Below are 12,484 nucleotides of genomic sequence, written 5' to 3' on the forward strand. Positions count from 1 at the left end.
AATGAGTGGTCTCAGTGGCTGAGAGTGTATCTCGGTGTAGGTTCATTTGTCACAAGCAAAGGTACACATAGTCAGCCAAGCATTACTCCATCTTTATTCATACTCTGATCCTGGTGGACCACAGTGTTTGCAGATCTTCATTTTACCCTTTTCTTAACTAGTGACCCATTTTTATTGCTAATTAACTCCTTTTGCTTTAATCATAATTGACTTACTACTTAAGACTCAAACCCCTTAATTGTTTCTTTCTTCCTTAATTAGCAGCTAAACAATATGGAGATAAAAAATAAGCCAACACATGACCAGCTAGCCAATCATACAATATCTGAAAATAAAGAAAGCTGAAGGCCTCAGTAATGTTTAATCTGCTCAGGTCCACAAAACATTTTGATGGTGGTCTTAGAAAAAAAAACCCAACAGTTTTAGAAATGTGTGCTGTAGCAGAATAAGAGCACCAACAAGCTATGGAATGAAATAACAGGTTTAATTAACAACAAGAGTTGGCTTTTAATGAAGAAACTGGTTGGAGTGAAATTGGTGGGAGTTTGAGGCCACAAATTAGCTGCTCATCTTTTGGTCCACTTCACATCTCATTTCTGTTTGGCTGCCATTTAAGGAAGAAAGAAGCAAATCAGTAGACTGAGTCTTAAAAAGCAAGATAATTAACATAATGGGAAAAGAAGTCAAGTAAAAGCATAAATTGGTCACTAATTAAAGAAATGGTTAGAATGAAAATCAGCAATCATGTTAGCACTCTGTGACTGCAGCTGCCCAACCTTGCACTGAAAATGAAATCTGAACAGAACAATTATTCAGGAAGTGGATGTGGAGGTGGTGCCCTGTTGCACACAACAATGACAGGCTGGACTGGTCTTGTAACAGAGAGAAACCATATAAAAAAGGCCAGAGCAGGCTGATTTGTCTTAGGTGACTGCAATCCTTTAATTGGGTAGTGACATCCTTTATATGTTATATAACTCTATGATGGCCAGTGTGATTTTTCTATGATTTGGTGTGCTGGGCCATCAATTTTAATTACAAGATTGGAGACTCTGTCTTAAAAGAGTCAACCTCCAGAAAGGATTTTATGGGTTTACATTGGCACATCATTTTCAATCATGTAATCAATGTACAGAAACATTTGAAAAGTCAAATAAAATGTTAGGTTTTATCACACAAACTGTTAAATATAATTGAAGGGATGGTATGCTTAGACTACATAATGGACTAGTGAGACCGCATCTGGAGTATTGTGTGCAGTTCTGGCCACCACAGTGCAAAAAAAACTTAGCTGCACTCAAAGCTGTGCAGAGAGGAGAGCAGCTAGGTGCATCCCAGAACTTAAGGACATATCCTACTATGATGCACTCAGAGAGTTAAACCAGTTTAGTCTTGAGCAGAGGCGATTGCGTGGGGACCTCATCTAGGTCTTCAAAATCCTCAAAGGCATTGATAAACCAGATCCAGAAAAATTCTTTCAGCTTTAGCATGAATCACATACTTTAGTACATCAGTGGAAATTAAGAGGAGGCGCATTTAGGTTTGAAGCCAGGAAGAAATTCTTTACGTAAAGAGTTATGTGGGTCTGGAATAAACTACAGAGAAATGCAGTTGGAACAGAATCCTTGACAACCTTAAAGAAGGATCTGGACGTGATATTGAGACAGCTTAACTATTAGCTAAACAAACAAGCTTGATGGACTGAATGCTCTCCTCTCCTTTGTCAAATTTGTTATGTTCTTATACAGTCAAAATAAAAAGTATGTGAACCCTTTGGAATTATGTGGTTTACTGCATGAATTGGTTATAAAAAGTGATCTGATCTTCATCTAAGTCACAGGTACTGATATACACAATGAGCTTAAGCCAATGACACACAAAAAAATTCTACTCTTTCATGTCTTTATTTTACAAACGCATTCAGCGTTCACAGTGGTAGTGGAAAAAGTAAGTGAACCTTGGGATTTAATAACTGGTTGACTCTCCTTTGGGAGCAATGACCTCAACCAGGCGCTTCCTGTAACTGCAGATCAGACCTGCACATCGTGCGGGGGGAATTTGAGCCCATTCTTCCTTGCAGAACTGCCTTAAATCTTCGATATTCTTTGGTTGTCTTCTGTGTATGGCTCTCTTCAAGTCATTCCACAGCATCTCAATAAGACTGAGATCTGGGCTCTGCCTGGGCTACTCCAAAAGGTGGAGTTTGTTCTTCTGAAGCCATTGTGCTGTGGATTTGCTGCGATGTTTGGGGTCATTGTCCTGTTGCATGACCAAGCCTCTTCTGAGCTTATGTTGACAGACAGACACCCTCACATTATCCTGGAGAATTTGTTGATAAAGTTGTGAATTCATTTTCCTCTCAATGATGGCAAGCTGTCCAGGCCGTAATGCAGCAAAGCAGGCCCAAATCATGATGTTCACTCCCCCATACTTTACAGTAGGGATGATGTTTTGATGTTGATATGAAGTGACCTTTTTACTCCAAATGAAGTTCTGCCTGTTCCTCCCAAATAGTTCAATTTTGGTTTCATCACTCCACAAAACAATTTCCCAGTACCATTGTGGAGTGTCCAAGTGCTCTTTCACAAACATCAGTCATTCAGCAATGTTCTTTTTTGATAGCAGTGGCTTCCTTCTTGGTGTCCTGAACAGAGATGTTAGCCAGTTCTAATGACTTCTTCAAGTCCTTTGCTGTCACTCTATGGTTCTTTTTTACCTTCATTGCTGACTTTGAGTTGTGCTCTTGGGGTCACTTCTAGGCAGAGTAGCCACAATACCAAATTGCCTCCATTTATAGACAACTTGCCTAACAGTAGACTGATGAATATCTAAAATCTTTGAGATGACTTTGTAACCCTTTTCAGCCTTATGTAGATTAATAATTCTCGATCGTAGCTCTTCAGACAGCTCTTTTGCGTGAGGCATGATTCCCATCTGGATACGCTTCTGCCAAAAGCTCAAACTCAAACTTTACAGTGTTTTTGATCAAAGTAATTCTAGGCCACACCTCTGAACTCGTTTCATTAAATGGACTCCAGGTGTGCTAAATTCTGACTGCAATGAGCTTTTCAAAAAGTCATTAGCTCAGGAAACTTACTTTTTCCAACCTTCAGTTTCACAGTTTGAATGATTTGTTCATACATCCATCCATCCATTTTCCAACCCGCTGAATCTGAACACAGGGTCACGGGGGTCTGCTGGAGCCAATCCCAGCCAACACAGGGCACAAGGCAGGAACCAATCCCGGGCAGGGTGCCAACCCACCGCAGGACACACACAAACACTCCCACCCACACACCAAGCATACACTAGGGCCAATTTAGAATCGCCAATCCATCTAACCAGCATGTTTTGGACTGTGGGAGGAAACCGGGAGTGCCCCGGAGGAAACCCACGCAGACACGGGGAGAACATGCAAACTCCACGCGGGGAGGACCCAGGAAGTGAACCCAGGTCCCCCAACTGCGAGGCAGCAGCGCTACCCACTGCGCCACCGTGCCGCCCTGATTTGTTCAATATGGTCAAAAATTCTGTGAAAATCTGTGTATCTTTAGTTATAGGAGACTGTGTTTGTTCATTGTTGTGACTGACATGAAGATACTACCATGTTTTATGTGGGAATTAGACATAAATATAGATAATTCCTAGGGGTTCACATACTTTTTACTTTGCCTGTATGTGGTGAAACGTATGTGCACATTCTTTGCTAATGGAGGTATGTAGTATTGCCTCTTGTCATTATTGCTTCTTCAGGACTGCAGTCAACAATGTTTGCCAGAGTACTGGAACCTCATGATACACATCATCAAAATACATAAGATGAAATACAGTGTTTTGCCCCTTTTTTTCCGTTTGAGATCTTTATTTGAACACAAACTCATAGACAAACAAGTTGCTGAATGTCACGTGAAAAAACCTATGCATGACACACATGGGTTAATCATGCACTTAGATGAAAATCTAGCACTCTTGAGCACAGCAGAGAAATCAACATTGAATCATAGAGAACTCTGCTGTCAAGGATCAACTGTTATTTTAAGCTTTATAAAACATCTAAAGGACAACACGTTGTGGCTTATCAGTAACTAAAAAACTGAAATACTGCTGGGAAGTTTGCGGTCATAGTAACTGTGCTGCATGTGTGTGTTCTGATGCTTATCAAAATCAGAAACAGCTATGAGATCTTAAGCTTACTGCCCATGTCTTTGCTGACCTTATTCTCACATTGACTTACCTCCCAATTCCTTAAAGTTTTTCTTTTATGCATAGTTTAAAATATTTTATTATTTATCTCTCCAGGGCTGTATGCCATCTTCCCCCAAGTCTTCGAGTGTAATTATAAAGAGGAGCATAATAACAAAGAAAAAGTGTGGTGCAAGCAGGATGCTAACGACAAAGACTGCTGTGATGGCTATACTGTTGGAAACATAAGTGTGACTGAGCTGAATAGGGGCCAGTGGATCCTGCGTGATCAGAAAGACTTGAAAAAGTTCACCGTGACAGTGAAAACGATGGCCACGGAGGATGAAGGCATCTACTGGTGTGGAGTACTAGAAAACGACCGAGTCATACAGAAGTTGTCTGAATTTACAATCAGTACAAAACCACCGAGTGAGTTTTTAATTTAACATTTTCAGAAGATTTTATCTAATGTAATGCTATAACATTCATATGTGATTAGCTCTTAGAGAATATAAATGGGCTTACAGATCACAGTGGGGGAAATAAATATTCAAAATGTCAGCATTTTTCTCATTAAGCTTACTTTTAATGCAGCTATGCACATGAAATTTAGACTAGATATTAGTACTGACTCAATAAAATGATATGGCCAAAGAAATCGTAGCATTCCAATTCATGAAAAATTGGAAGTGGTCTCCCTTAGACTTTCTTCTACACTCAGATATGGGGATGGATATTTGAGGAGTAAGCCGCAAGACATTTAATATTATGTACAATAAAGAATCAACAACAAATCAAATCAAATTAATAATATATTGAACAATTATTATAAAAGTAAAGTTGAATAAATCAGACTCTGCAGCTACATGAATAAAAGGTAACGTACTATTTCTGTTTAGCGGAAATAGCCCAAAAGTTGATCGAAATCTACGGTTTGTACCTAACACTTGTATGCAAAATTTGGTTGACCAAAATGAAAACTTACTCAGGTTATCATGTCTACATACACACAGACAAACACACAGACGTAATTCCAAAAATGGTATTTTCGGACTCAGGGAGGTCTAAAACATTGAGATTCATCAAAATGTCAAAATGGAATACTTTTCCAATACTTTGCATACTAGAAAGTCAGGGAGGTCTAAAACATCGAGATTCATCAAAACTTGACATCGAATTTGTGATTACAATACTTTCCCAATACTTTGTATACAAGAAAGTAAAAAGTTATGTGATATAAAGAACAATGACACAGGAAATAAGAATTTACACACTAACAGAAATTTGTTCAATAATTGACAATCCTCATTGTCCTGGTGGATGGCAATTGATTCTTCTCAAGAATTCCCCGGTACATGGCTCCATTCATCTTCCTTTTGATAACTTGGAATTCATTGGTACCATGAAAAGAGAAACAGCCCCCATACCATGATGCTTTCACTTCTGAACTTCACTGTAGTTTTGTTTTTTTAGGGTTATAGACAGAGTCATTTCTCCTCCAAACATAGCATTTTGTATTGCTGCTGAAAAGTTAGATTTTTTTGTCTCAACCGACCATGCTGCATTAATGTACAGGTTTTGCCTAATGCTATGTAGCAAACTTCAAAAGCTGCTTTAAACATATTGTTTTTTCAATGATGGAGTCTTCTGGGGTGATGGTGCAGGGAGACAATTGTGGTAAAGAACGTTACCCATTATTTTCTGTGTGATGACTGTCCCTGATGCTTGTAGTTCTTTCTGGAGCTCTTCTCAAGTAGTCTTTGGCTCTTGTGATATGCTTCTGACTAAATGTCTGACTGCCCGGTGGGAAATCTTATGAGGAGTTTCTTTGTGTTTATCTGATGATGGTTGAGAGATGTTCCATTAGTAACATTTAGGAGTTGAGAAATCCGTCGGTAACACGTGTCATTGCTATGTTGCTAAACAATCTTGTTGTGAAAGTCTTGGGAGAGATCTTTGCCTTTACCCATCATGTTTCTTGTGTGATAGCTTGGTCAAAAATGATTTGTTAACTTGCATCCAGAGGTGAGCGATCCTTTTCATAGAGGTAAAGTGTTAATCGACCGACATACACTAATCCAGCGGATTCTTATTAGCACAAGCAAGACAACTAATTAGTGGAATCAGCTGGTTTGGTGCCTTTTCCTTACTGTGTTCGATTCTTTTTTTACTGTGACATTCTACTTTATTGCATATCACTTTTTATGGATTGCAAGGTTGCGATTTCTTTGGCTGTGTTATTTGTCTGAGTTAATACCAACGTCTGATCAAAATGTCATGTGCATAGCTGCTTTGGAAATATGTATAATGAGAAAAATGTTGATGTGTTACATACTTCTTTCCCCCCACTGTACCTATTACAGTTGTGTCAGCAATGGTCAGTTGGAAAATGGGCGGGTTAAATGACATACCTGGCACCAGATAATGAGTCAATGGGAATTCTTGGATATGCAACTCTAGGTTATCCTCACACAAGTAAGTATGGAGATGCGGACTGGCACCTACTCCAATAATGACTCCTGCCTTGTACCCTGTGCTTCCACCCATAGCTCGCAACCCTGAATTGAGGAATACAAGAATGGTAACATTAGTGATGAAAATTATAAAAAGAATAAATATGTATGAAAATGCTTCCAAAAGGACACATTTTAATTTAATGTGCTAAATAAGCAGGTTTTTACATTGAATGGATTAATATAAAAAACAAATATAAATGACAATGGATTCAGAAAGGACTCAGGCCCTTTCACTTTCTACAAATTTTATAGTGTTGTAGGTTTAATTTGAAATGGATACATTTGCCAGTTTTGCCCATTAGTCTACGCTCAGTAACATATAATGACAAAGTGAAAACCTGTTTTCAGAACGTTTTTGCCAATTTATTAAAAATGAAAATTGAAGTTTCTTTCTGAATCTGCTGTATTAATAATGAGATGATTTTGATATGTGGTTTAATATAATAGATGCTATATATATTAATATAATGTATACTGTATAATTATATATAATATATATATATATATATATATATATATATATATATATATATATATATATATATATATATATATATACTGAACCCATTCCAGGGTGACATCATTTTTTGTTTATTTGAAGAAAATTCCACACAATAGCCATAAAAATTTAAGCACTAAGTAATGTAAGAGCTTTGCAACCACCTGCTGCTCACAGAAATCTTTTGGCTATGAACTTCCTAAACTTAACTAGAAAATACCTCAAGTTTAGAATCCAAAGGCTTTGAGGTGAAAAAGACAAACCACAATTACATGGAAAGGACCTATACACACTGCACATCAGGTAGCAGTACTAAATATTTTGCAGTCAGATATTTGCTGGTCAGCACAAGGCCAGCAAACAACTGACAAAATGGTTTTCAACCTAAACACCTAACTCTATCTACACCAGGATTCTGTGCTTCTATAAAAAGGAGCATTCACACTGCTACCACATTTTATCACAAAAAATGGCCTTTTCAAGTTTATCACAGTCCTCCTCAGCGGTGGATGAAAATATCTATGAACTTCTTATGAACAATGCATTCCTGATGTTGATCTCCTTTCTTTTTTTCAAATTATGGCTACCTTTAAGGGAGGAAATGGTACTGGACTTTCTGTAACTCTTCACTGGTGTGGTCTCGACTGATAAATTATCAAATGATAAATTAAGCAAAAAAACAGACATTTTAATTCAGATGAAGACTTTCAAGTCACACACTCAAGGGTATAGAGGACACTGCAGGGCCAATTGGTTTAGCCCTACAGCTGGAAACAGGTTTGTAGCACCCAGGAAGAAGTCATCTTCAGATATTACAAGGAACAATAAGAAACAGCATTGAGCATAGAAGAGAAGATTAGATAAACATTCTTAACAAGACAAAGCAGAGGGTTGTTATAAACATTTTAATTAGTGAGGGACACATATTACTTATTTTGCACAACATCAGGTTGAGGCATGACTAACTGGCCCAAATGAAGAAACACCACTGGTGTTTGTCACTGGAATTTAACTCTAAACTGTTAGATTGTGGGCATGTGTGAATAAAACCTGTTTTTAATATTCAGAGAAAATTAGCTCAGTAATTTCCCAGTTTAAAATCTAGGCTAGTTTGTGGAAATCTGCCATCATGAATGATTTAAGTGCATTGTCCAAAAAATACATTGGTCTCAGAAACAGTTCCAGCAGAAGAAATGTGTTACTTGGCCACTGCTGGTCAATGTTTATTGTATCTTTAAGCTAAAATCAAACTGTGACATTCATCCTTGTCTAAAACTCGTAGGAGGCTATTCAGAGGTATGTAATACCACTCCGGGATGAGAGGGGGCACTGTCACTAATGGTATCACCTCCATCCTCCTCCTCCACAACACTGAGAAAATGCCCAGTAAGGGCAACTAACCCAGCCCCTTCTGGTCAGCACCTTATAAAGTCCGGGCGTCTGCAGAAGGAGGTTGTGAAATAACTGCAAGACAGAGCTCCACCAAGCCAGACCGAACTATTCCCACAGAGCCTGGGTGGCTGTTCTTGCGTTTTGTTTTATTGTTCTGCACCATTGTGCGCCTGTTTTGTTACTTAGTTATGAGAGTATTAAACAGGACAACCTGGCTGGCACCCCAAGATTTCTTCAGACTTTGGACTGTATGCAAGTCACTTGTTACCATAGTTCACACTCTGGATACTGACAATGTAGAGACTCAGTCCTTATTCCTACTTGACCTCAACCTTTTATGCAACTCCAAGGATAACTGCTCTATTCATAGAATTTTGGTAATCATCCCCCATTACATTAAACATGATCAGTCCAGAAAATGAACAAATTAAGTGTTACAAAATGCATTCTACTAAATTAAAGGTAGCGGCATGGATTCTACACTCAGTCATGAATTTGTGTTATAATGTAGCTTCCCTGGATTTTTTGTTTTCATTTTTTAAATGATATGTTTCTCATTATTTATATATATTTTTCATTACTGTAATGACCCTGATACCATTTTAATCATCCATTTGGATTGTTGCCATGATTTTGTGACCATTTTTCATGACTATGGCCATGACCATGCTGCTCCACCTACGAAAGATGGCACCACATTGGTTCTCGTGTGTTACTGTTGGGTCTTCCCTAAATCAACTAGTGTTTGTGTTTTTGGCTTTTTATCTGTTTTTTTGTGGATGTTCTTGCTTTCCACTTCAGTTTTGATAACTTGATTTTCTTGTCTTATTCTGGTGTTTGACCACTACGTTTTGTGATGAGAAAACAGTGGGAGGTCGAGCTTTTAGTTACAGGGCCCCTAAATTGTGGAATATACTGTGGAACTTTAAGAGGTGCCCCTTTCAGTCTCAGCTTTTAAATCCTAGCTGAAGACTCACTACTTGAGTTTAGTATACCCAGACTAGAGCTGCTGATTAACTATGCAGACTGCATTTCTGTTGTTAGTCATTAGTACTAAAACATAAGTAATAGCATATACGCATATTTATAGTTTATTACTAACCCTCACCTATTCTGTTTCTCTTCTTGATACTCAAATTTGGCATTTGGTGTCACTGCTCTAATGCCAAGTTGTTAGCTTGACTAACAAAAAATCATCTCAGCTAGAGGAGCACTGGAATCTTCTGGGTCCTTTCAACAGATTGGCCTGCCCAACACTGACTCAGCCCTGGAATGGCCAATAGGGGGAAGCGACTTGTTGGCTGAGGTCTCCAGGACTCTGAACAAATCTGAATCCTGTTATGTGATATAATCTACTCTTGCATTTTGCTCTGTACCTGTACTATTACTTTTGTACTATTGTATTGTATAGATGATTACTTGTGTTTTGTTCTGTGTATTATATTGTATTTATCCCATTTTTTGATACCCACTGCACGCCCAACCTACCTGGAAATGGATCTCTCTCTCAATTACCTATCCCGAGATTGCTTCTAGTTTTTCCCTACAAAGGTTTTTTTGCAAGTTTTTTCTTGTCTTATAGAGAGTCAAGGCCGAGGGTGGTCAAAAAACAGGGCCTGTTAAAGCCCATTGTGGCACTCCTTGTCTGATTTTGGGCTATGCAAAAATAAATTGTATTGTTATCTATCTATCTATCTATCTATCTATCTATCTATCTATCTATCTATCTATCTATCTATCTATCTAATCTATCTATCTATCTATCTATCTATCTATCTATCTATCTATCATATAGTGCCTCTGTTATCTATCTATCTATCTATCTATCTATCTATCTATCTATCTATCTATCTATCTATCTATCTATCTATCTATCTATCTATCTATCTATCTATCTATCTATCTATCTATCTATCATATAGTGCCTCTGTTATCTATCTATCTATCTATCTATCTATCTATCTATCTATCTATCTATCTATCTATCTATCTATCTATCTATCTATCTATCTATCTATCTATCTATCTATCTATCTATCTATCTATCTATCTATCAATGCACTATACTCCTCCATGATGATGTAAACAAGAGGCATAAATCGAATTGATTTTACTGCTATGTAACAAATTACATACATTGCATGGCTGCAGTAATAACATGAAAAGTGTGGCCACTTCCCAAAAAACTCTTAAATCTTCACAATTAATTTTAGCATCTGTTTTGTGGAACTGTATGCAAATCACTTCTTATCATAGTTTACACATAGAGACTTTTTTCTCAGACCAAATATTGGTGAGCATCAATGTCAGTAAAGCTCCTAAGCTCATTATTGTGTCGAAGATCCTTCTATAGTCTAATGTAGTAAGTATTGATAATCAAGTAACATAACAAGTGGATGGACAAAATGTTGGAAGCTAGTAGGTAGCATTTTAAAATTTGTTGAGGACTAGAATTTTTTTTAAGTGGATGGTGATGTGTTTAGCAGTAGCATCTATCTGATCCAGCGTCCTGGGTTTGAACAAAAAAATCCACTTTTTGGCAGTTTGGAATTTGCTCGTTCCCTCCACATCTGTGGGTTTTTCCTCCAAATACTTCACTTTTCCTGTCACATCTTCAAAGACATGCTGGAGATCATAACTGGCAAGAATGGGCTCTGTAATAAAGCAGCACCCCATCCGGGTTGTTTCCTGAATTGCACTTACTGCTTTCAGAACAGACATTGGTCTCCACGATCCTGAATTGGACTAAGCGTGTTTGAGAATTTTATGTGCTATATGTTTTCAGATGTGAAATGAAACTTGATCACACATGTAAACTGGAAGGATTAAGTATGAACCAGTCTGCTTTGCTTACTTACTCAGGCCGTAGTAGTCTGACGTAAATTTAACACAGACCCTTAATGGACTTTTTGCTTTTATTCAGAACACTGTGTCAATCCCAAAGGTAAGTAGTCTTTTTTGCATGACTTTTGGAGGTGATAGTGCAGAATCAGCCATTGTACAGCACCCCGGAGCAATTTTCAGGTTAAGGGCCTTTCTCAAGGGCCCAGCAGAGTAGGATCTCTTCTGGCTGTAATGGGATTTGATCTGGCAACCTTTTAGATACCAGCACAGATCCTCTGCCTCAGAGTCATCAATCCTCCCTAAAGTGAGAACATAGAATGAAGAGAAGGTCCTCCCTCTGGGCTTTTTAATGCCAGTCAATAGCGCTGGCTTGGCACCACCGAGCTGCTAAAATACAATGTTATCACTACTGGGTTACGGAGCTCTGGAGACTAGCATAAGATGTAAGGCAGGAATCAAATCCAGACCTTCATACTAACTTGGTTTAAAGTCACAAGTCAGTCTAAATCTGCAATGTGAACCCAAAAAGAAATGGGGAGATTGTAGGAACTGCACACAGACAGTGACCAACCAAGCCAGAATGCAAACTCAGGACTCTGAAACTGTTTTATCATGAAAGTATCCACGGAAGGCACTTTAGCATTTTAAGGTTCTTTTTTTATTGCTGTATAAGTTAATCCTGAAAAGGCCTAAGTAATGTTTCTGAGCTTACTAACCTTGTTTTGCATGAATCTTCTGCATCAGTTATCTCTGGAATCCATAACAGTGGTAGGCTGCATGCTGCTGAGATCTGTTCTCAGTTTTGCGCCTCTGGAATGGTTTCACACTAAACCTCTGAACACCTTAACACAAGCAGGCTGCAAGATGCCGGGATGATGTTCCCAGCTCTCTACCTCTGAAAGGAGAGAACCTGAATACCTTAACAATGGCTGAGACCAAAATTACTCTCAGTTTCCTCCACTTAACTGAAATCACAGACCACCATCTGCTCCGAGTTTACTACCTCTAAAAGGATTTGACCTGAATGAACACTGAACCTTTTAACACTTAT

At 38.2% G+C, this 12,484-nt stretch overlaps 1 protein-coding gene across 1 annotated transcript in view; it reads left to right on the forward strand.

The window, feature by feature from the left end:
• Positions 1–12,484, forward strand: part of si:ch211-102c2.4 (uncharacterized protein LOC568178 homolog) — a 47,682-nt gene that overhangs the window by 16,498 nt on the left and 18,700 nt on the right. Inside the window, exon 2 of the mRNA XM_051924522.1 lies at positions 4,300–4,611. Coding sequence (XP_051780482.1) covers positions 4,300–4,611 — 312 coding nt within the window. The remainder of the gene's footprint in view (positions 1–4,299; positions 4,612–12,484) is intronic.

The sequence above is a fragment of the Erpetoichthys calabaricus genome, chromosome 3, assembly GCF_900747795.2.
Source record: "Erpetoichthys calabaricus chromosome 3, fErpCal1.3, whole genome shotgun sequence".
Classification (NCBI taxonomy): domain Eukaryota; kingdom Metazoa; phylum Chordata; class Cladistia; order Polypteriformes; family Polypteridae; genus Erpetoichthys; species Erpetoichthys calabaricus.